This window comes from Martes martes, assembly GCF_963455335.1.
Source record: "Martes martes genome assembly, chromosome: 11".
NCBI lineage: Eukaryota > Metazoa > Chordata > Mammalia > Carnivora > Mustelidae > Martes > Martes martes.
The window spans coordinates 55090315-55116018 of NC_137899.1; the positions used below are offsets into that span (position 1 = coordinate 55090315).

At 41.2% G+C, this 25704-nt stretch overlaps 1 protein-coding gene across 2 annotated transcripts in view; it reads left to right on the top strand.

Annotated features, from left to right (window-relative positions):
* DNAH11 (dynein axonemal heavy chain 11) overlaps positions 1-25704 on the top strand; it is a 331865-nt gene that overhangs the window by 76728 nt on the left and 229433 nt on the right. For both annotated transcript variants that reach the window (XM_080818899.1, XM_080818900.1), the window contains exons 21-28: positions 465-623; positions 1534-1617; positions 2530-2688; positions 4196-4318; positions 5163-5285; positions 6532-6756; positions 7787-7878; positions 9380-9506. In XM_080818899.1, coding sequence (XP_080675025.1) covers positions 465-623; positions 1534-1617; positions 2530-2688; positions 4196-4318; positions 5163-5285; positions 6532-6756; positions 7787-7878; positions 9380-9506 — 1092 coding nt within the window. The remainder of the gene's footprint in view (positions 1-464; positions 624-1533; positions 1618-2529; positions 2689-4195; positions 4319-5162; positions 5286-6531; positions 6757-7786; positions 7879-9379; positions 9507-25704) is intronic.

A 25704-nucleotide genomic window follows, 5' to 3' on the forward strand; every position in this document is an offset into this window, starting at 1 on the left:
TCTTCAGTACAGTTTGTGCTGTTGATGATCTCTAGGATATTTTTTAGATCTGAAACTTTTTTAAAGAAGTGGTTGCTGCTTCAATGGAAGCTCTAGAGCCTCACCGTTGGCTCCCTAGAGCCGAGTCTCCAGCTGTACAATGAGAATCGGGAAGACGGTTGTCACAGACATGTTACCCGAGCAAATTTCACGCCTGACGTAGGCGTGGGGGCATGATTGCTGACATGATTGGGTTGCTGACTAGTCTCCTCTCACTTTTTGAGTAGCCATGAGTTTCCTCATCAGAACCCTACAGTTTACCAATAATTACACTGCCAGCTTCTTTTAATTTTCATTTTAAAATAGAGGTTGCAAATGTGGACCTAGCCAGAGGTTCACAGAACTGTGTGGCTTCTCTCTCTGTGGCCGTTCACTGGGTGTGAAGGGTGTTGAGGTACATGTGTATGTATGTGTTTTCTCCTTAGGCAAATCAAGAACTTGAGGCATTGGAAGAAGAAATGTTACGGATGCAAGAATCGACCCACCTTTTTGAAGTGGCTCTTCCTGAGTACAAACAGATGAAGCAGTGCCGCAAAGAAATAAAATTGCTCAAGGGCCTCTGGGATGTCATTACTTATGTTACAGTAAGACACTGCCCTTTTTTTTTTAATAGTTCTTTTGTATAAATAGGCAATTTTTAGTATCTATCTCAGTTCTTGGGGGCTTTATACTGTGAAATCTGTGGGCATTATAGTCCCCTCCCCTCCGAATTAGAATTTGTCTGTCCCTATGAGAAGATTCTTCTCCGAATTATCATTTGTTTTCTTTTTGGATCTGAATGAAACCGTATAAAGAGTTGACCGCTTCAGATTCTTTTCAGGGATTATGTAGGGTATAAATGAAAATAACATGTAAGTATATACTACATGTATATGGTGACCTGTGCGTGCAAATTCGTGTATACACTCCTACCTACATGTATGTGCATACGGAACAGACCTGACTGAAGTTAATTTGCATGTTGTTAATTAAGTCCCAAACTTAAGTGTAATAGTGAGTTCTGGGGAACCAGGTATATTGCAACATGTATTATACATAATTTGCTTTGAAGTTAGTTGAAAGCCATATAGAAATGTGTTCAGGGACATAGAATATGGTCAAGAAGTTAACGAGCATTTTGTCAATAATGGATGAACACTGTCTTATGGAAGCTGATTTCGTGTTACATGAAGAATTTTAAAACCTGGTATTTAATGGTAATACACTTATCAATTCAGAGTACTCAGGATTAAATGATAATGATAGTATGTAAATGGAATTTGTCACTGCTGCTGGAAATTAATATATCATAATGTTTTCACCTTAAGTTTGACATGTCCTGACAACTTTTTTGTTTTGCTGATAGGGAAGTTTTGACAAGTGCAGTTAATATTTAAATAATTGACTTTTCACTGGATGATGGAATCACTGTGTATCATCAGTTTATATATTTTGCTGTGGAGACTTGCTTTCACCAAATGTTGTTGACACTTTTATCTGCTTGTGCGTTTTCAGAGAAGCATTGATAATTGGACTAAAACCCAGTGGAGACAGATTAATGTGGAACAGATGGATGTAGAACTCAGAAGGTTTGCCAAGGCAAGTTCCATAACTGTCGATTACAACCATTTCTCTTTCTCAGCCCCGCCTCCTTCCATCCTGCCTAACCGAGGATCTGGTATGTTGGGCTGCGTGTTCTTATTTACTTCAAACAGGATGATAGGAGACAGTACTTTTTTTTTTTTTAAACCCTGAGCCAGTTGCATTTCTAATCAAGCCTGCCTTTTTGTGAATGAGTGGATGAAAGCATATTAGGGCAAATGGATTCATGAGTAGCAGCTATAATCTTGAACTTCCTCTGGCTATCTAGAATGGTGGATGTTGAGATTTAAAGTACTGGGGCTGAGGTTAGGATTATGAAAACTTTTTAGTTCTTTCCTTGGCAAACATCATTTTATATTCAAATACAGCTTTTGATTCTGGGATTTGGGGCAATAATTGAAGCATGCCACTTGGGAATATATATGGAATACTGTGATCTTTGTTCTTGTTGACTATTCTGCTATCCCAAAGGGGCTCAACATATACAGAACAGAGCTGATTTGAATATAGTGCTTTGATGTCTAGTCACATGCCCTCTAAAGAGAGTAGAACCTCTTCGGTTAAAGCCAAAATGCACAGAAGTGAAAGACAGCTAAAAATTGGCAGGGCCCTTTGCTTTTTTCTCAGAACATGTTTGCCTCAACTCATGAGGTTTCCTCATGGGACACCGGTGAGAGCCTGTGAGTAAGAAACCAGTGTCTCCAAGTGACTTGTACGCAGAGGACTTGTGATAGACAGATGAGTGGATCCTTTTCTATTTCTCTGGCTTTAGCCCTTAACCAAGGGGCTTAAATTCTTCTTCTCTTTCATAATCTTGGGAAAGGTAGGTTTATTCTTTCCTGGAACACAAATTATGAAATGTACTAATATATCTGGGGATCTTCTTTTTTTTTTTTTTTTTGACTTTAGGAAATCTGGTCATTAGACAAGGAAGTCCGTGTATGGGATGCTTATGCTGGCCTGGAAAGCACGGTGAAGGAAATGGCGGCCTCCCTGAGAGCAGTCATGGAGTTACAGAGCCCTGCACTCAGAGAGAGGCATTGGAACCAGCTGATGAAGGCCACTGGGGTCAGTTTTCTGGGTTTGTTAATTGAGTATTTTTGTGACTGTGCAGTGTTATTCCTTGGTTTACATTATTCATCTGGGATGAAGTGGGATTTGTGGAAAGACTTCAAGTCAAACGGGGGAGGTCAAGCTCCTCAAGATAGAACCAACAGACTGATCATGCAAAGATCCTCCTTCATCCCCCACTGTGGACTAAACGTCATCCAAGCCATCCCAGCCCACTCACCACCCCAGTTCATACACTGAAGCCCAAGTCTCTAACGTGATGGCATTTGGAAGTGGGACTTTGGGGAGATAATTAGCTCAGGAGGGTAGAGCTCTCATGAATGGGATTAGTGCCATTAGAACCAGATGGAAAGACTGGAAATTTCTACTCAGCCATGTGAGGCTTTAGGAAGAAGACAGATATCGATAAACCAAGAGAAACTTCCCCACGAACCTGTCCATGCTGGCACCCTGGTGCTGGACTTCCAGCCTCTTGATCAGTGAGCAAGTAAATAAATGTTCATTGTTTAAACCACCCCGTGGATGGCATTCTCTTACAGCAGCCTGAGCCAAGACACCTTCCTTTGGTCTTTTACAGACTCTGTAACCTCAAAAAGACTCTTAACCTCTCCCTACTTTGCATTTTGTTTTTTATTACTACAATGAGAGGATGCTATGTGCCCTCCTACATCAGAGGAATCTCATAAGCATCGAGTGAGATGATGTGAAAGCCTTGTATACAGCACAGCATGGCCATAAAGAACAGTAGTCGCAAGCTGGGGAGAGCCAGAGGGGCTGCAGCGACCAAGAAGCAGGGACTGGGTATTAGCAGCTGCGGGACAGGAAAAGGCTTTCCTGTAACCACCAAGGCAGAGTCGGCTCCTCAGGGGTGAGAGTTGTGGTTGGATTTGAGCACTTAGGAAGAATAGAGAGCTTCTTAGCAAATACTGGGGTTGTGGGGGTGGTGAGGGGCAACTGTCAACAAGATGATGAGGAAATAAATGTGAATTATTTTGTCACATGATGAATATGAATAATGACACTATGAGTAAGGGTATTTTTTTTTTTGCCAAGAAACTCGGATTAAATTAGTGAGAAAACTAAGTTAAATCACGGAAGCAACTGGGAATTATGTCCAGTGAATAGAGTACTTGAAGAAAAGACAAATGAGCTACTCCTTGATTCCTGGGATTTCAACCAAATTAAAATAAATGAACACTGTGATTCTCTTTAAAAATGGGTTTTGTGAGCAAAGAGGTAAGAAATGAGCTGACAAGGGAAGGATATGAGACAAAAGAAAGTAGTGGAGTATGAACGTGGCCTAAGCCTTAGCTTCTGGTGGGTGATGCCTCAGTAACTCTGAGGTAAAAAACAGTGTCTTTAATCGTCCCCACCTTCTAGAACCAGAGGTTGCTCAGCACCTGACTTGAATATATTTAGCTATGATTCAGCCTTCTGGCCATCAGGCACAAGAACCATTACTACATGTTTAATGTAAATTCTGCCCTTTTCTCTTCCTAATTAGGTCAGATTTTCTATCAACGAAGCCACAACTTTGGCAGATTTGTTAGCATTGCGGTTACACCAAGTGGAAGATGCCGTCCGAAGCATCGTGGACCAAGCCGTGAAGGAATTGGGGACAGAAAAGGTGGTGTCTTGAGGCTGTTCCCGGTTACACTGAGCTAGTTCTGTGCAGTAGCCCCTGAGACTTGAAAGTCCCCGTGCCACGGGTGTGTGGACACCTGAGGCCCGTTTTCTTCTCTGCTGCTTGTGTGTGTGTGTGTGTGTGTGTGTGTGTGTGTGTGTGTGTGAGAGAGAGAGAGAGAGAGAGAGAGACAGACAGACAGACAGACAGACAAACAGACTCTGGCAGGGAAACTGAATCCTCCTAAGCCACAGCGCATGTGTAAAACAGGAGGGTGGGCCCAGTCGGTGGTGATAGCAGGTGCTGATGGTGGCGGGCGCTGGGGTTAGCAGAGAACATGACCTATCATTTAGATTGTTGCAAGCACTGCTCTGAGTGCTTTATATGATTTCATTTGATTCTGAGGTTGGTGATACTCTTGGCCCTGTCTTACAGATGAGGAAACTGGGGTGCAGTGTGGTAACTGACTCATCCCAGTTCACATTGCATCTCCAAGCGCGACCAGGCCCCTGCGGGCTGACATGTACATGATCTCTGTTAACCCTTTAGATGAGTTTTGGAGTCCCTTTCTTCTCTGGCATTCTGTGTCAGTGAAGGATGTAAAACTCAGATCCAGCAGAAGTTTGATAATAGAGTGATGCTTGTTTTTGTGAGATGGAATTCATTCTCTGAACCTTATCACCATGAATTATTTGCAGGAAAATAATGAGGCCAATAATATTGGATAATGGTTTTTGGGGTTTTTTTTAGAATTAAAGGAGGTTTTTTTTTTTATTTCAGTTGATAGCCTAGATGTTCATCACAAATTAAACTTCTGTGCACATAACTTAATGCTGTTTATGTCTAGGCTATTACTGAAATCAGTCAGACCTGGACTTCCATGGAGTTCTCTTATGAAATTCACTATCGGACTGGCATTCCATTACTAAAATCTGATGAACAACTTTTTGAGACTCTGGAGCACAACCAAGTAAGATGGGCATTTTGATTATAGATTTTTTTCTTTTACGTGGCAATTTTAGGCTTTTTCCAAGTTCCAGTACTCAGTATTTATTCATTCATCGGTTATCTCCTTGTCCCAGACTCTGGGCATGGTACCATTTGGGATCAAAAGGTATGAACACTTATTCTCAAGGAACTTGGACTTGAGCAGGGAGACAGATGGTAGGGCTCCAAGGGGTCTAACAAGTGACAGAGGTTTTGTGTTGGGGAGGGTAAAAGATTCAAAGAGAGTGTTGTGAGTTGGGCTGGTAAGTCAGTAAAGAATGACAATCAGAGTCGGGTGTTTGGGGCACTGGGGACAGCAGTGGTTTTCAGTGAGGAAATGTGGAGATGTTGGTCAAAGGGCACGCATTTCCAGGGATAAGATGAGTAAGTCCTGGGGATCTAAAGTATAATGGGGTGACTACAGTTAACACTACTGTATTGTCTACTGGAAAGTTATTAGGAGAATAGATCTTATTACCACACCCCCAAAAGTTATTCCGTGAGGAATGGAGGTGTTAAGGAACCTATTGTGGTTACCATTTTATAATATAAATATGTATTCAGTATCACATGGTACACTTTAAACTTCATGTAACATGTCGATAATAGCTTAATAAAATTGATTCTGGGGGAGAAGAGTCAAATATACTAAGTAGTTAGAGGTGAAAGAGAATGAAAAGCGTCCTTTCTACTCAGTGACTTTCTGAGATTTCAACGTCAGAGAATGGAGAGAAGCGCTCACCAGACTGCTTGGCATCCATGCTTGGTAGTTGACCAAGAGGGAAGGAGAATGGAAGCCGAGGGCTTAGGAAGCTGCAGAGAAGTTGCTTTTATATTTTCAGTACTGGGGAAAAGGTATTTATAACCTTGCAATGGTTAATAGGCAGGGACCCCAAGGAGAGAATGAGAGGAGGAAAAGGAATAAAATTTAATTCTTAAAGCTGTACCCTGGAGCACAGGGTTTCTTTCTGCCTGTAAAGAGATACATGGTCTTCTTATAGAAGATACAGGAAATGCAGTTGCTTGTATTTATTTTTTTTTTAAACATGTCAATATGAGTATTTAATGCCATCAGTTGATCTCTGTAGCCAATACTGAATGCCTGTTCCAGGTATTACATGGTAGATCATAGGAATCCTGGAGTCAACAGAAGAGGTATGGTCCCTCCCTCATGGTACTTGCAGTCTACCACCTGACCTAGTACTTCAAGTTCTTTGTCTTTCTCTTAGGTTCAGTTGCAGAGTCTACTTCAGAGCAAGCATGTGGAGTATTTTATTGAGCAAGTGTTAAGCTGGCAAAATAAATTAAACATAGCAGACTTGGTCATCTTCACTTGGATGGAAGTCCAGCGAACTTGGTCTCACCTGGAAAGCATCTTTGTTTGTTCAGAAGATATTCGAATCCAGCTCGTGAAAGATGCTAGAAGATTCGATGGAGTAGATGCTGAATTTAAGGTTCATAGAAGATACTGTTTTGTATCCTAGCAGTTTTCCAAACCATCTGAAAACCTTGTAAAGACCCATGATTTGGGGTATTGTATTTATAAAAATATGTGGTTGCATTTTAGGAAGGTGGAGCAGGAAGCTCGCTCTTGTGAAAGCTTAGATAGTAAGTGTTCTAGGCTTTGCAGTTGCGTATGGTTTCTGTCACAACTACTCAGTGCTGCCATTGTAGTGTGAATGAAAACAGACACTATGTAAACAAATGGGTGTGGCTATGCGCCAATGAAACTTTATCAACACTGAAACTTGATTTCTTAGAATTTTCATGTGAGAGAGAATATTAAGCTGCTTTTAACTTTTTTCCACCAATTAAAAATGTAAGAACCATTTTTAGTTTCTGGCCACACAAAAAGCAGCAGCAGGCCCAATACTTCCCTTAAGCCCTGCAGTAAGGTGCAATAACGTTAATCTTCATGAAGTAAATACTGCGGAGGGGATGCCAGTAACAATACTATTAGTTACTTGTTTGTTGATTTTATAAGGGCCAGAGAAAACACCCAGAGATGCACGTATGATCATGATGAATGATTTGAAATCCTTTCAGCAAAGAATAATGGCTATACTTTTTCATATAGAAATGAGGAATAACTTTTTTTTTTTCTTTTCTAAAGAAGAACACCCAGAGCAATACTATTTTAACTTTAAAGGAAGAAAAAATAGACCATTCAGTGTTCATCCCCTTTTCATATGTCAATGTCCTGTTTAAGATTCTGGGTTCTCTCTCTCCTTACTCTTTTTGTTCGTTTGGACCCAGAATGGTGGGAATTCCCATCGAATTTATTTTGATAAAAACTGTGTGATAATACTTTGTTTTGGATCTTTATTTAAAAGCTTAAAAGGAGAAGTGACTAGGCATGGTGTTAGAAGTCTCTTTAACCTTACTTTCTTAGAGCTTGTTCTTCATTTTTAAATGCCCCAAAGGATGAAAAATTGAGAAAAGTAATTTCTAATACCAATGGTTCCATCTTATACTTTCATACAGGAGTTAATGTTGAAGACAGCTAAAATAAAGAACGTTCTAGAAGCAACGTGCAGACCTAATCTCTATGAAAAACTTAAAGATTTACAGTACAGGTAAGAATAAAACTATAAAGTGATCAATTTGTCGTAATTTTATGAGATTGCTTTCAAGTATCTGACAGTATCTAACATCGTGTTATTGTAGGTAGACCTGTATTAAATTACTTTACAGTTTTGCTTAGAGTTGTCTAGTTGCCTTGGACATAATAGATGGTGTGTATATAATGTAAACCAAATATATTTCTCTTGGCCGAAAGGACTACCATAGTGGTAAAACTGGAGTATTATCAAGAGAACTGATATGATTGATTGATTACTTTTTATTGAAGTATCCTACAAATATTTATTAAGCATCTACTCTATTCCAAGAACTTGGTTTGCACTTAGTGATTTTGAATCGTTTATTTTGTATATAGTTCATACTAGAAATTACCCTTAGAAAGCCTGTTAGTACTTAGGAAATCCTTAAGGGCCATTTGTAATTTCTAACACAGAAGTCTACACAGCTAATGGTGGTTAGGATATTCTGGCTTTTGATTAAAAAGAGGCAGTCAGCAAAGAAGAGGTTTATGCAGAATTCTGATCACTTTTTATTGCAAGGTAGAAAAGAGCTCTGGATAAAAAATATTACATAAGCAAAATTATTTCATAATCTGTAGGCTCTCTAGATATAGTTACCCATAAGTTTTAAAGGGTTAATTATCTCTCTCTCTCTCTCTCTTTTTTTTTTTTTTGTAGAAGTTTATTTAAGTTATCTTTATACCCAGTGCAGGGCTTGAACTCATGGCCCTGAGATCAAGATTCACACGCTCTTCAGACTGAGCCAGCCAGGAGCCCCAGAAGTTAATTATTTCTTAGTGATCTTGGGGGCTTGGGGGTTCTGCCTCTGGATCATCTCTGCCAAGAACAATAAAGCAGAAATGATTGAGTCCTAGGATGCCTCTGAATACCAGAGAGGGCTGAAGCCATGTGTATTTTGTAGGCATTCAGTGGGGAAAGGAAGACCTTGAACCAAAGACATCTTAACTAATGCACTTAGTGTTCAGGAGGAGTGATGCCAAACCTGGTTGACCTTGCTGAGTAAGAATGTCATTAAGAAAAGTGACGAGTGGGGCACCTGGGTGGCTCAGTTGGTTAGGCATCCGGCTCTTGATTTCACTTCAGTTTGCGGTGTCAGGGTTGGGAGATCGAGCCCCACATGAGGCTCTGTGCTCTGCTGAGAGTCTGCTTGAGATTCTCTCTCTCTTCCTCTGCCCCTCCTCCTATGCTTTCCTGCTCCCTCTCTCTCAAAATAAATCTTAAAAGAAAAAAAAGGGAGTGATATCAACCTAAGTCTAACCTCTGTTTAGCCTCAGCCCATGGTGTGGTGTGTGTGTGCACCTGTCTCCTACTTGACAATATTTGTAGAGTAGTCACAAGCAAGATGATGATCAAAGAGGAGTGAGGCTACGTGTTAGACAGTGAGTGGACAGACAAGAGGAGCTGGTTTAAGTTTTGTTGGTGTTTTAACAACTGAATGTGAAAAGAGGCTTAAAAAGCGTTTCCATTCCCATAGGCTTTCTCTCTGTGAAAAAGCTCTCGCTGAGTACCTGGAGACCAAGCGTGTGGCTTTCCCGCGGTTCTATTTCATCTCTTCTGCAGACTTACTTGACATTCTCTCAAAGGGAGCTCAGCCTAAGCAGGTAATGTATATTTTTTTGAAATCTCATATTTTACTATATCAGCTAAGGAATGCTACAGTTTCTCTGTCATTGTCAGATGCCACCTACGTAGCTTGTCACATGCCTTGGGAACTAGAAAATCGGCAATAAAAATTCATAATACAGCAACAGAAGGATGTCAGAGCTGGTGCTAAAGGAACCAAGTCCATGGGGCATCTGGGTGGCTCGTTCGGTTAATCGTCCAATTGTTGATATCAGCTCATGTTTTGATCTCAGGGTCATGAGTTCAAATCCCACACTGGGCTCCGTGCTACTTGTGGAATGTACTTAAAAACAAAAACCAAAACAAAACTAGATCCTCAGTAAAGGGAAAGGGTATCAAATGTGCAAGGCTTAGTTACCTGCAGGAAGTTAGTAGAAGAAACATTGGCTCTAAATCCCCAGAATTCCGAGACAAGGGCTGGAGCATCTGTTGCCTGGTTAGTGGCTTTCCTAGCGCTGATTATCTCCCTTGGAACAAGACCGTAGCTGGGTCTCCTTCCTGCTCACTGATGTCCAATTCACCTTCCTAATGATGATGTCAGACTGGTCCTCAGTGGTGCCAGAGGTGGACAGGCACCCAGTTGTGCTGCTCGTCAACCTAACCCTCTCATGTAACCCTACCTGTGCAGGAACAACAGACCACCCATGACAGTATTTAAAGCAAACAAAAGCAGTTAACATCTGTAGTCATCTGAGGGCTCAGATCACAGAACAGACGTGGTGCCAATCCCAAAGCCCTCCTTCCTGCACACTTTGAGAGGGTGTCGCCTTTGACTTGTGTCTCCACTGAGGTTGTTCCGGGGTGACAGCTGACAAGGGCTATTCCTTCTCGAACAGACCATGTAGAAGAAGACGGTAACCCCCGAAGCTGTGCTTTATCATTGAAGATTTCTCTTCGTGTTCTTTCTTGAGATGTTTTTATGCATAGTCTTGGGACCCAGTAGTTTTGCTGAATTCTGCTGTTCTTTGGACACAATATTTATCTTGATTCTTTCTCTCCCATTCATCATTTCTCTTGGAACCTAACTTTGGTGGGATGGCTCTGCTGTCCAAGTGCAGTCATGCTACTAATGACAGACTTGTTCATCGAACTTGGGCAACATTTCCGGGGGCAGCCCTCAGTCATGGTTTCCTATATCCATGCTAACTTCCAGATGGCCTTGTGAATAAAATCCCTCTGATTTCATTGACTAACAACCCGTTATATCCATCTCTCATTTACGTATCACACAATTGGTTGTTTGGGGTGTTTTTTTTCCCTTGAATTAGATTTTTTTCCCTTGAATTAGAGCTGTCATAACCACACTTGAGCCCCAGTAGCCTCCTGGGAACATTCACATGACCAGCAGCTGGACCCTCGAGCATGATAGCGAGGTAGAAGGTATCATATTCCATCACAGGTCTATGTTCCTGAAGACTTGGAAATCCAAAATACTTACAATTCTGAATTCTCAGTATGAAAATTAGAAGGGATGCATAAATCCATAACTGGAATAACATTGTTTTTCCTTTAATTACATTCTTTAAACATAACAAGTGTTTGTATGATTGGTTTATTGAACAGCGTTAATTACAGAGCATACAGACATGAAGTTTTATTTTCTATGACTATCAATTGCAAACGTACCCTGCCGAATCTCCTTGAACTGAGTAGCAAACCACTTAAGAACACTTGGGGTAGGTATCCTACATCCCGGTCTCTTTTCCTTATTTAAAAAATAAAACAACAGCAGCAGCAGCAGCAGAAAACAGCTCAGCAAGGTCTAGTTACAAATCCAGTCTTACCTCTGTATGGAGGCCAGGCTTTCACGTAATACATTTGGAGTTGGCAAGGAGACGCCAATTATTTTATTAAATATCCCCTTCCCACCCATTTTTCGTGGAGAGGAAGTGGAGCTGCCATCTGTCAGTCATTTGTGCTTCTCAGTACTCGTTCTTGATTCCTTCACCAGCAGTGACAGACTTTTCTCTGCCCTCAACAGCAAGCATCTACGTGTTGGGTCTCTTGTGGAAAATGGGTGTCGGGCCTCGGGACAGAGAGGAACCTCCTAGGGGATGTATACCTCACAGTCAACTCTGTCTTGGCACTTTCAGTTCTTGCTCTGGGCAGTGAAATCCGCCAGTGGCTTACATCTTCTCTTTCCTTTTCCACCTCAGCAGGCGGCCAGCAAGGGACATGTCACAGATGGACTTGTGGCAGCCACCTGTAGCTTCTATGAGGGATTCTCCCACACCTCTCTCACTTGAGGACTCAAGGATGGGGGCTGGGCAAAGCAGTCCTTCACCTGCCCCATAAGGAGTGAGGAAAAGCCACAGCATCCCCTCATGGGCTGGTAACTCGCACGCTTGAGAGGGCCGCTTCTCGTCCCCTCCGCCCTGCGGTCCTGGCTATAGAAAGGGCGGGTGGCAGTAGAAGATGGTAAGGGGCTGAGCTGTGGCCTACAGGCCCTGGAGGGACTAAGCTGTCCTGACCCGTTTGCTGTCCTCAGAAGATGTGCATACGCGGTGCCCCTCGGTCCTTACTGGAAGCCCTAGGCTGCTGCTGGGGGCACAGCTCACTACCGTACTTCTCACTTTACTTCCAAAGAATCAAGCAGTGCTTCGCGCCTTAGCCGGATGACATGTTGGGTCGCCGGTACACGCGTCCCCCATGCCAACTTTGTTTTTTCCACTATCTTTTCTAAGTCATAGGATGAGTTGTTTTTTATGTATATAAACTTCAAAGGTGTACCTTTGAGATCATTCTTTGTATGTTTTCAGTGTCCTTTTAATACTAGTTGTCCTCTAACATCACTGGGACTCACCGCGGAAGCCCTCTCACCCTTCCTTCCGAGCTCCGTAGTCAGAAGTTGGACATCTCCAGTTCGGGAACATGGCTCGGTCCTAGTACTGCTACCACTCCTTAGTGAATGACTAGATAGTATAAGACGGTAAGAAGATTGTAAATTAGAATGAAACCAACTATTTAGACTCCGGCACAGAAGTCTCCAGAACTGCTCACAGCTGGGCTGATGAGTGCCACTGGCAGCGTTGTCCACCCCGTGCTAACCGAAGGCGGCGGGTGCTGCTGCTTGCCAGCAGAAGGGTCCAGTGAGCGGCGCCTGGGTGGCGCAGTGAGTTAAGCGTCCAGCTCTCGGTTTTGACTTAGATCAGAACCCTGTGTCCAGCTCCACACTCGGCATGGAGTCTGCTTGGGAGACTCCGTCTCTCTATGCCCTTAATGCACCCTGCCCTGCTCCTGCCAAGTAAACAAATCTTTTAAAAAAGGGGAGGGTGTCCAGCCATGTGGCCACAATGTAAACATGGTTTATAGATGTCCTGACCTGCCAGCTTTTGGAAGCGTTAGATTATCTTTTTTACCCTGTGGTTTTCACCTTAATTCTGTAGTACTTTTATAACTTAAATTCAATTAATTCACATATAGTGTATTATTAGTTTCAGAAGTAGAGTTCATTGATTCACCAGTTTTACGTAACACCCAGTGTTCATTGCATCACGTGTCCTCCTTAATGTCCATCACCCCATTACCCTATACCCCCAACCCCCTCCCATCCAGCAACCCTCAGTTTGTTTCCTAGGATTAAAAGTCTCTTACAGTTTGTCTCTGTGATTTCATCTTATTTTATTTTTCCCTCCCCCATGTTCATCTGTTTTGTTGCTTAAATTCTACATGTGAGTGAGATCATATAATAGTCTTTCCTTGATTGACTTATTTTGCCTTGCATAATACCCCCTAGTTCCATCCATGTCATTGCAAATGGCAAGATTTCATTCTTTTTGATGGCTGAGTAGTATTCCATTGTATATATACACCACATTTTCTTTATCTATTCATCTGTTGATAGACATCTGGGCTCTTTCCATAGTTTGGCTGTTGTGGACATTGCTGCTATAAACATTCGGGTGCACGTGCCCCTTCGGATCACTACATTTGTATCTTTAGGGTAAATACCCAGTAGTGCAATTTGTGGGTCATAGGGTAGCTCTATTTTCAACTTTCTGAGGAATCTCCATGCTGTTTTCCAGAGTGGCTGCACCAGCTTGCATTCCCACCAACAGTGTAGGAGGGTTCCCCTTTCTCTGCAGCCTTGCCAACATCTGTCATTTCCTGACTTGTTCGTTGTAGCCATTCTGACTGGTGTGAGGTGGTGTCTCATCGTGGTTTTGATCTTTACTTCCCTGATCCCAGTGATGCTGAACATTTTGAAAGGATTAGATTTTTGCTATTTTTGAAATTGGTATTTTAAATCCTGCTCGAAATGTGATCCCACTGAGTTTTTGTAGTTACATTAATGAAACTTCTGACAATTCACATTCACATAAAATGGTATCCTACTGTTAGTAAAGGTGCATTATTAGAAAAGGTGTTTCACTTACTCTGTGGTGCAGATAACCGTTCGGGAGTGACTAAGGTGGGCAGGGAAGCGAGGAGGAGGTACGGGCAGTCTGAGATGCCTAGCGCCACGGTCAGCGTCTTTCCCTCAAGCGGTTCTGCAGAGTGAAGGTGCTTTCAGAGTTCTTGGTCACTTTCTAGGGAATAGTTAGTTGATGGTTTTGGCAATTAGACCAAAGAGCCTGGCCTTGCTACACTCTTACCTGCTTTTCAATATCAGAATCTGTTTTGGACCACCAGACACAGCTTTTCCGTCTTTGCCGTTTGTCCTTAGAATCCTGAATGTGCTCCCTGCAGTGTGACCAAAATAACAAGGCCACCACGGCCTGTGGAGTAACAATGTGGTTTGGCCAGGAAAGAAACCCTTTGTGGGGAGATAACTCATGTTGACATCTTGTGAATGACTTGAATTCTTTAGCACTCCCTCCCCTCCACCCGCCACACTCGATTCGACAGTGTTAGCCAAAGTGGGAGTTTCTGCAGTTCATTACGGAATTCTATGAGCCTGCACCCCTCAGCCGGGGAGGTCTGATAGCACTATGACCTCCATCCCATAAGCAGAAATTCCCTAGTGAGTTGGAAAGCTAGAGGGATGAAATCAGTGTTTCTGGAGTGCCTTTGGTGAGGATTAGCTGCTGGGAAGTTGGTTAAGATCAAGCTGTAAAGATGTCCTCCTTCCAGAATTCACCCTGTTCTCCCAGAGGCCTGACTGCTCTAAAGGGGCCCTGTGTGGGCCCTGCCTACCTGCAGAATCAGAATCTCTGGGAGCTGGTTATGGAAATACACACCTAGAGGGGCACTTGCAGCATCCACTGACATGGTGCCGTAGTTATGGGCAACTGGTTTGAAGTTACACATTCATTATTAACATTCTCTGATTCCGCCCTTTAGAAAAACATCCGTTTGTGGTTTTTTTTCAAGTGTCTGGTGTAGTGGTTACAGACAGACAGAATAACAGTCCTTTGTTATGCAGTGCCTTCACATAGCGGACAATTTCATGTTGTCAAGATGTGTTTAGCCCCTGATTCCTAATAACTTGAAAGATCCTTCTGTCATAGAAGAGTTTGCACATTTTTTCCTCCCTTGTCCACGGCCTGATGAGTGACAGCTTCTCCATGATGGAGCTGAGCTAAAGAGAGACAAGCTTGCAGTGGGAGGAGCAGCATTTGTATCACGTAACGTGGGGTAGCCCTGAGTCGACTGCGACCAGGGAGTGCTTGAAAGGCAGAATCGAGGAACTGAAATTTTTATTTTTTATTTTAATATTTATTTATTTGTTTGTTTGTTTGTTTTTAGGGAGAGAGAGCATTGCAAGGGCATGGGGGTAGAGGGGCGGAGGAAGGGGAGGGAGAAAATCTTAAGCAGGGGCTCGATCTCACAACCCTGAGATCACGACCTAAGTGAAAATCAAGGGTTGGACGCTTAACCAGCTGAGCCACCCAGGTGCCCCTGAGTAACTGAGTTTTTAACTTTAATAAATTTTAATGGATTTAAATGTAAATACTGATACTTGATTTCGTTATTGGAAAACAGAAGTGCGTTTGAATCAACTTGAGCATGTAAATCTACTTTTACCACAGTATATTTTATGAAATTGAAATACAGATCAAGTATCTCTGATGAGGAACCCAAATTGAGATATGCTGTAAATATATACTCCTGACTTGAAAGATTAACTATGAAGAAAAAAAAATGTAAAATGTGTAATATTTTTTTTTATTATATGTCGGAAGCATTTCAGATATGCTAGGTCAAATAAGATACATTAAAGTTAGTTTTGCCGGTCTCTTTTGACTTGTTTCAGCGTGGCCACTAGGAATCCACTGTTTGGAAATCAAGGTCACAGTGCAGTCTCTAAAATGAGAAGATCAGGGGGCGCCTTGCTGGCTCAGTTGGTAGAGCATGTGACTCTATATTTTGGGGTTGTGAGTTCAAGCCCCATGTTGGGTGTAGAGATTACTTAAAAATAAAATCCTTTAAAAAATGAAAAGAGGTGGTCAGAAATACATATATACTCAGAAATGTTAAAAGTTTCCATCAAGAAATGTCCTTCAGTGATGTCAACCCAAACCTCCATGAGAGGAAATCTGCCTACTTGTCTGTTAAAAAACCCCCAAATTTGTGGTGATTGCGCAGATGGCACTAAACTGATAGCCTTACTGGACTGTAAATATGGGCATCTGGAAAAGTATGTGTCAGGAATGGGCTTCGTATTTGGTGACAAAAAGCCCTGCTGGATCTTTGGGGTACATAGGTAAGACCCCACGTTTCCACAAGCACAGTGTGTTTCTGTAGAGTGCTAGCGTTCAGTTGTCTCCACACTGTGGGGAGACACGATCTCTTTTCTCACAGAGATTAGTCTTCCTTCAATGATTATGGTGAAAAAGGCTCAGAATTCAACTGGTTAGTTGAGGGCATGCAAGAGTGAATGAGTTTTACTTGAAACACAATCAGTCAACAACTGCAACTTCTTAGAGGAAGTAGAAAGCTGGAGGGCTGTTAGCTACATAAAGTGGAGGAAGGGTTGCCGTTGAGTTTGGGCTAGGTCTGAGGATGGAATGAGGAAGAGGCAGTAGAAGGAAACAAGCACAGAAGATGCTTGTGGTTTCGACCATCTTGCCATCGTCTCCACTGACCTTCCAGTCAGCAGGGAGACATAGAAGCTGCTCACCTAAGTGTCGTTTGTCCTAGAAGTGGCCGTGTGAGAGCAGAGTCACATGATGTAGGTAGCAAATATGTCATGTTGGACATGGATGCCTTCCTGTAAAGGCAGCCTCATACTCAAAGGACTGAGGTATTTACGTGTGGGACAAGAAAATAGACCATCTCACTTTACATATGTCATAAATTATATATCCCCTGGGGATTATCCTTGATTATCCTCACAAAATACCTAATAGATGGTTAACCACAAGTTGTTTAACAGTAGATCCACTTTTTTTGGGTTCATTTTGCAAATGTATTGCCACTGGTAAGATTTTGTTCCCACCCTGTTATAGGAATCCTCTCCACAACCAAGTTATAACTTACACAACAAAATCAGGGGTATTACAATGTGGGATTAAAACAAAATATCACCTTAATGTTATGAGATCCAAAAATTAAGCCTTATAAATTCTGGATCCTGCCACCAAGGGGTTGCCGGCCTTGCTGTGGCATCTAGAACTCCTGGTCCTCACAGAGGTTGTTTGGCTTCGGTTTAACATCAGGGGGCAGGGCTTCTGGCCAAAAGAGGTGAGCTTTTCACAGAGTACTGTGCATTCTGGGAACCACTAGAAAAGCTGGATGAAATGGTTAACTAAATCTGCTTAAATGCATCACAGAGTTCTTAAAGAACATTGAAAAAAAGTCTACGGCTCAGGGCCTAAGATATGAGGAGAAAGACACCATAGACTTGCCTGATGTTTGCTGTTGATGTTTCCTTGGCAACATTTGACTATTTATAAGACACGTCAAAGAGTCTAAAAAGCTGATCAGAACTTTGATCAGTATCATGGAACTTAAAAGGAGGAGAAAAAAAGAACTGGAATCAGGCACCACCAAGGAAGATGTTCTCCAGAGAATCAAACAATGATAATGGTTCTGAAGTGAATTGGATATAAATGTGCAGGAATTGGGGGAAAGGGGCATCTACCACATACTCTCTAAAAAATCAGTTCCGGTGGATGTAGTAAGAAATTTGGAAGGTACAACAATAAAATATATAACATAGGAGAAAGAATGATATTTGAGCAAAAATTTCTCAAGTTGGACATGAAAGTATTGAGTGTAGGGGAAAGGTTGATGGATTTGACTGTATTTAAGTTGAAAACATTGCCTTGTTAAAGGATACTGTTAAGGTACTAACAGTGTAAGCCACAAAGTAGGGAAAGATGTTGGCAGTACCTTGAACAAGCAAAAGGCTCATATGCAGAATATACATCGAACTCCTACATTCAAAGAAGAATGGACAGATTGATAATTGGGTGTGAAAGTAGGCAGAATACATAAGGAGGCTGTTCACAAAAGAAGGCTTTGTAACGGCCAATAAACAGGAAAAGTTGCATAACTCCATAACTCCATAAGTCATCAGAGAAATGCAAATTAAAGCCACGAAGAAAGCTACACGTGTGCTTCCGGCCAAGATGGAGTAGGAGCGGCTGGGTTTGCCCACCTGCTTGAAAGAACCCAACACTTTGACAAAATATGTGAAGCGGGACCTTTTTAGACACGGGACCTGGGACACCAAAGGACAGCAGTTCATGAGAGACTTGGAACAAAAGAGGTGAGCTCTGTGCTGGTCCCCGTTGTTTCCCCGAGCGAGTTTCCAGGCATCGCACAGAGAGGGAGAACCAAGCAGGATTTGGCGGGCTCCTGGAGTTGAGGGCTCAGAGCTGAGTGTCTGAGGAGGAGAAGGGAGCAAGAGTTGGCAGAGCTGAGTACCAGAGGAGAGAACTGGAGAGAGAGAACCCAAGAAACTTCTAGAGAGGCTTCTTAGAGTCTTCAACAGAGAGAAGAATTATCCCTGGGTTACACACTATTCCATTTCTGCCAAACTAATATTAAAAGTAAGATCCGAAAGGATCATATTGTTTCCAAGTAATTTAACTGTATCCCAGAACAAAGCGCAAGAAGATAGGAATAAAAATATATTTAGTTCCAAGCAGGGTAACTTTGTGATGTGTGACATACCATTAAAGATACAGAGCATCTGAAGAGGAATATGCAACTCCCAGAAAAAAGAAAGGGGGGGATATTCAACTCTGATAAAGAGGAAACATACCAATCAAAATGGATACAAATGTTAGGATTAACAGACCAAAACATTAAAAGTTATAGCTGTATTTATACATTTAGAAAATGAAGTGGAGATATGGAAAAGATAAGAAAGTTCCATATGTGTGTATATCAGATATCCTTAAGTAGAGGAAGGGAGCCAGAAAAAATACTTGTGGATAACAGCCAAAAGATTTCTCACTTGATGAAATGTAGACATCCGTAGATTTCAGCTCAGTGAACCAAAGCACAAGCTACAAAGAAACCTAGATCAGATCACTCCTGTTGGTCATAACCAGCGATAAAGAGATCCAGAGATCTTCCATAAAGTCACATTGTGTACAAAGGAGTAAACATAAGCATGATGAAAGGCTTTGCAAGGCAAATGAGGAAATAGGGAACCAATAGCTCTAAGGAACGGAAAGAAAAAATCCACGTATAATTCTTTTTTTTTTTTAATTTTATTTATTTATTTGGCAGACAGAGATCACAAGTAGGCAGAGAGGCAGGCAGAGAGAGGGGGAATCAGGCTCCCTGCCAAGCAGAGCGCCTGATGTGGGGCTCGATCCCAGGACCCTGAGATCATGACCTGAGCTGAAGGCAGAGGCTTAACCCACTGAGCCACCCAGGTGCCCCCCCACTTATAATTCTTTATGCAGGGAAAATATCTTTTAAAAGTAAAGTCAAAATAAAGAGGTTTCCAGACATTCAAAAGCTGAAAGATTTCCTCACCAGCAGACTGGCAATACAAGAAATGTTAAAGGGAAGTGCTTCAGGCAGAAGGAAGATGGTACCAGATGGAAACCTGGATCTACACAAAAAATTGTCAGCATTGAAATGTTAACTGTGGCATGAGACAAGACAGGCATATCAGCCATCCATCAGAAGGCAGAAGGATAAGAAAGAACAGAGTCTTTGAAATGCTACCTGCGCTCAAGCCCTGATTCTGTAGATGAGTGACTAGGTTACTGCTTTACTTTTCTGAACATCAGTTTCCTTGTATACCAAGTGGAGAAAACAGTAGGTACTATCTCTTTGGTTTCTGGGCAAGAAATGAAACAAAGTAGGTAAAGAAACACAAAAAGGACTTATAGTAATGCGAAAATAAGAACAGCCCCAAATTCTTGCCCCGGCCAGCCTGCTCGAGGAAAAGCACACGCCGTCGCACACTAGGAGCTGGGGAACCAGTCCCTCCGTGAGCAAAGCCACTGATGACCAGCCGACCACAGACACGAGGGCACCGGCTGAGGCAACCCAAAGGCTCACACGCAGAGTTGGAAGGAAAGAAAGTGTTGCTGTTTTAATCCCCTGGACTTTGGGGTAGTTAGTCACACTGCAGAAGCAAATTCAAGCACATTAGTGAGGTATTTACATTTACGGGCCTAAGTACTTGAATAGGCATTCACTAGTCTCAAGGACTTGTATGTGCTACTGACTTTTGATGTAAAAGATTTTACTTGAAGTTGAGAAACAAAACAAAATATTGAATACTAAGCCATGGAACTAGGTTTGTCTGGCTTCTCTCCATTTTGTTTTGTTTTGTTTTCCTTTGTTGCTTTTTCTGGCTGAAGATACTTTAATAAGAGCTGTGGCATCGTTTTGACATCGCTGAGGATGGGAGGACTGGTGAGAATATCGTGAATTGGCGTATTTCCCCCTCTTGTCTGTTTGTCCATGGAGTTCCTCAGGCCTTGACCTGACTTGGGATTAGAAAAATACATAGGCTCACACAAAGAGATGCCAAGATCAACCCCACCAAAAGACTAACATTAAAGAGACAAGATGAAGTAATGGTAAGAATGTGGACCCAGGTACACGTTCTACTCTAGCCACTGAGATCATAAATTGAGAGCGACCTCTCAGGAAATCTATTTAACTGCGTCTTAAAAGTATGAAAGTCAGAATACGTTATTTTCCAGCATTTTCTTTTCTCCTTGTGTGCTCAGAAGAAGTATATACATATGTGGACCAAAAAATGTATACAAGAATTTTCCTAGCTACTTCATTATTATTTATCATAGGTCCAACTGCAAACATCCAAATGTCCCTTAACAGTAGAATGGATAAAAATGCTGTGTTATGTTGCTGCAATGGAATACCACTTAGCAATGGAAAAAACCAAACTAGTGCTGTACCTAATACCATAAATAAGCCTCATGAACATAATGTTGAAATAGAGAAGGCAGACACAAAAGAGTACTTATTGTATGAAGCTACATTATGTAGAGATAGTGTCCTTTTTTTTTTTTTATTTCTTTATTTGACAGACATAGATCACAAGTAGGCAGAGAGGCAGGCAGAGAGGAGGAAGCAGGCTCCCCGCTGAGCAGAGAGCCCGATGCGGGGCTCGATCCCAGGACCCTGGGATCATGACCTGAGCCGAAGGCAGAGGCTTTAACCCACTGAGCCACCCAGGCACCCCGAGATAGTGTCCATTTTTGAGAGGAGGGACTAGTGGCTGCCATGGGATATTAGGGGTTTTCTGGGTGCAGGTATAGTCTGTTTCTTAATTCTTGGTGGTTACAAGAGTTGTGTTCACTTTATTAAAATTTATTAAGATGTACACACATTTTTTTTAACTTCTCTCAATTTTCAAAATGTTATTTAAAAATAGCATTTGTGTTGTGACTATATTTATGTAAGTTTATGTGTGCATGCTAAAGATGTTAAGAAACAGAATCAGCCCTGGTCTATATATCCAAGTTATATTTATAAGTAGAAAGTCAAATTGCAAAGTATATATATTTTATTTTTAGTAAAAATAGATTAAGCATTACCTGTTACTTAGTATTGGCTATAATGATTTACAAAATCTGTAACAAGCTAATTTAGTCTTTTTGGGGTTATATAAGTAATTGCATCTTCATTATTGAAAATGTGAAAAATATGGAAATAAACAGATAAAAGATCAGAATAATATGCTGTTAGATACTGTTTTTGAGTGATTATAGTTTTTAGTGTGTCTGTCATATATACTTATTCAAAATTGGAATGTTCTTCTACAATATGTTTAGAATCTGTAAAATGTTTCATTATAAGAATATGCCATAATTGATTTAAACAATGTCTAGAAAGTTTTTGCAGATCTAGATTTTCAACAAAGTTGAATGTTCATTTCCCTGCACTGTCACCAATACTGAGTAATATTATTAAAAAGAAAAGGAACATTTTGGCAGATTGGCTTAAATTTTTGCTCATGTAGAAGCAACAAACTCGTTTTCATCTTATTCTGGAGGATAATATCCATAATAGACAAGGACTACCTTTTGGACATTACTTACACCCATACATAATCATCATGACTGTTACCATTATTATGAATTAATGAGTTAATGACTACAGAGGAATACATCTTGAGGTGCTCTCCATGCCAGGAGTGGTACTAGGCTTTTCTGTTTATCTCCATTAATCAGCAGAGGCATCTTTCATAGATGGATCAAATATGAGATTAGATATGGGCAAAAGGCAAGTGGTAAGCTTTGAGAATATAATAAGAAGCTCTAGTGATTTTATTTTCCTTTGCCTTTGTTTTCCAAGTGAACATAGGGTAGACCAGCTGATGTGATTGATGGCTGGATTGGTTTGCATGTTATGTTATAATATTATGTAAATGAGTTAATATTTTTTACTTTATTTACACATAGGTAAATAAATGCTGTTAAATAGGGAGCTCTTCCTGGGCATGGTTGTCATGTACAGGAATTCAGTTACTAAGGTTAAGCACCAATCCTTAGTAACAAAACCAAACCCAGCAACATGGTCCAAAGTTAAGGTACTGCAGTACATTCGATGCGAGTAAGAGCAAAAGACAGACTTCACAAAAATCACCGGGTGAATAGCAAAGGAGCATCATGCCTCATGGACAGTTTAGACCATTTGAAGTCTGTCCATGATTGGCCATCATGCAGCTGTTACTCTTCACACAGAAACAGCAAAGCATGTAGTGTGTTACCTCCTTATCCCCAGCGACGAACCAGGTAACATTTTACAGATGAACATAACTGAAGGAGGGAATTTGTGGTAAAATTGGAAACCTAGCGAAGAAATGAACATTGATCATGCTAAATGTTAAATTTGATTCAAACTTAGATGTAGTTATAGAATGCTCACTGGGAATGATGGCTCTGTACCATTTTAAAAATTCTAAATTTGCAGCCAGAGGATTTTGGTGAAAATGAACTTGCTGATACAAATGAAAACAGTTATTGTGCCAAAATGGAAGAAAATGTCCCAAGGACAATGAGGGAAATACCAACCCCTCCAAAGATAGCTTCACATTAAAGAAACTCTAAAAGAAATTTGATGACATTGAAAACTCAAAGGATAAAATGCTGGCAGATGATCCAAATTTTGAAAGGAGTGTGGCAATTCTTGAAGGCATAGGAAAGATGCTCACTCTTTGTCTTAAGTTCTAAGATAAGAAGAAAAACACTAATCAAACTACCCCTGATAAGTTTTCTATGAAGAAATAAAAATCATCAATATTTTTAATATTTTAAATTATACTGTCCTAAATATTTGTAGTTTTTATTTTATTTCCTTGTACTTCTGTAACCAAGAGTGAGAGGGATTTTAATGTTTTAATAAAGACTTTTAGAAGTCCAAGGACAATCATAAGTTTCCCATCAGTTATTCAGATTGTGCAGTCATTGTTATGATCCCACACTACTGTGCGAAGCAAGGATTGCCTGTGTATCTACTCACTAATGGGTGGATGTACCTGATTGCTATAAACTGTAAACTGAGAGAATAACCTTTTTTCTTTTTGCTGCTGAACTTTTAGAAACCCATCTGAGATATGATGATGTTATTGATTTGTTTGTGATTTAAAGTGTTCAAATCCTTCCTTTTTTTTTTTTTAAGATTTTATTTATTTATTTGGCAGACAGAGGTCACAAGTAGGCAGAGAGGCAGGCAGAGAGGGGGGCGGGAAGCAGGCTCCCCGCTGAGCAGAGAGCCCGTTGCAGGACTCGATCCCAGGACCCTGAGATCATGATCTGAGCCGAAGGCAGAGGCTTTAACCCACTGAGCCACCCAGGCGCCCCAAAGTGTTCAAATCCTTTCTATTTCTTTAGTGAGATAAAAACAGGGGCATCTAAGGCACTCATTTTTCTTTTTAATCATACAGAGGCGTTCTGAAGATCACACTAATAAGGAATTTTATTTTAGTGTTAAGAAATACAGAGATCTTCATAGAAATAGAACAGATTTGAGGACACCCGGGTCCACATTCGTTAAAAAACAGAGAGAAACAAAATAAGAAAAAACCCAGTTCTGTTGTCTCAGAAGCTTTAAGTGGAAGACTGGATATGAAAACGCCCAACTTCAAACATGCCAGGGGTGACGTCGCGGCAGCCCGTGGGGGTTGCATTTCCTGGTCACTGATTGAGAGACTCTGAGAGTAGAAGTTGTTTGGAAACTGTTTTCTCACCAAAGCAATAATGTCTGAGAGTGTCTAATAGTTGAGGTCTCATTTATCCTGCAGCTTTCACCTGAATATTATTTAGGCCCATTACGCAGTAGAGACCATTAAACATCTGTGCACTTCCTGGCCACTTCAGCTGTGACAGTGAATTGTTAGATTATTGGAGATACTTTCTGTGTGTAAATGTCCACTGGGTAATGTACGGGGATGGAGGAGAATATGATAACCGAAGCTGTGATCATCAGCTCTTGCTCTGTCTACCTTCAAAGTAAGTGAGAGTCTCAAAAACTCATCTGTTTTCAACTCTGATTTCTAGCTGCGATTTTCTTTAGTACTAAAACTGCAAATACAGCACAAATGGTGAGGCCCAAAGCTTCAAAGATTAAATCAACCTTGAGGAGTGCCTTACCAATATTGGTTTTGGCCTTGTCATGTGGGAAATTGAGGCAGGTTGGTGTTGTTCCTAGAAGCTGCCATTGGGATAGTTCTGAAGTCCGGTTAAACTCTATTTCAAGAAAAACTCATTATAGGGACAGCATCTATATGCTGCTAGTAAATGCTGTGTAGCTTTCAATCATCTTCTGGCTCTCAGCACCTTTCTTTTCTGTTGAGGCATGCAGTTTACATAACCTAGAATTAACCATTGTAAAGTACACAGTTCATTGTATGTATGGACCACATCATCTTTATCCATTCCTCTGTTGAAGGGCATCTCGGCTCCTTCCACAGTTTGGCCACTGTGGACATTACTGCTATGAACATTGGAGTACAGGTGCCCTTTCTTTTCTCTATCTTTGGGGTAAATACCTAGTAGTGCGATTGCTGGGCCGTAGGGTAGCTCTATGTTTAATGTCCTGAGGAACCCTGTACTGTTTTCCAAAATGGCTACACCAACTTGCATTCCCACCAACAGTGTAGGAGGGTTTCCCTTTCTCCACATCCTCTCCAACACTTATTGTTTCCTGTCTTGTTAATTTTAGCCATTCTGACTGGTGTAAGGTGGTATCTCACTATGGTTTTTGATTTGTATTTCCCTGATGGGTACTGATGTTGAACAATTTTTCATGTGTCTGTTGGCCATTTTTTGCCTTCTTTGGAGGGGTGTCTGTTCATGTGCTCTGACCATTTATTGATTAGGTTTGATTGCTCATCTAGGTATTTCAGTATTTGTTGACAGAAAAAAAAATTGTATGCCATTCATTTATAAGTTAATTGGAGATGAAATTGCTAAAAAAATTAAGTATACAATTCAGTGGCATTTTGTGCACTCACGGTGTTGTGCAAACATCATCTCTATCTAGTTCCAAAATATTTCCGTCACCCCAAAATAAAACCCCACACCCATCAAGCAGTCACTCATCACTCCCTCCTCCCTCTAGCCCCTAGCAACCACCAACGTGCTTTCTGTCTCTAGGCATTTCCCTGTTCTGGACATTTCATCTAAATGGAATCAAAGAATATTTGGTCTTTCATTTAGCATCATGTTTCCCAGGTTCATCCGTGTCCTGTGTATCAGTACTTAATTTTTGTGTCTGGACAACATCCCATTGTCTGTATGTGCCACATTGTGTCCAGTTATACATCATTGGACATTGGGGTTGGTT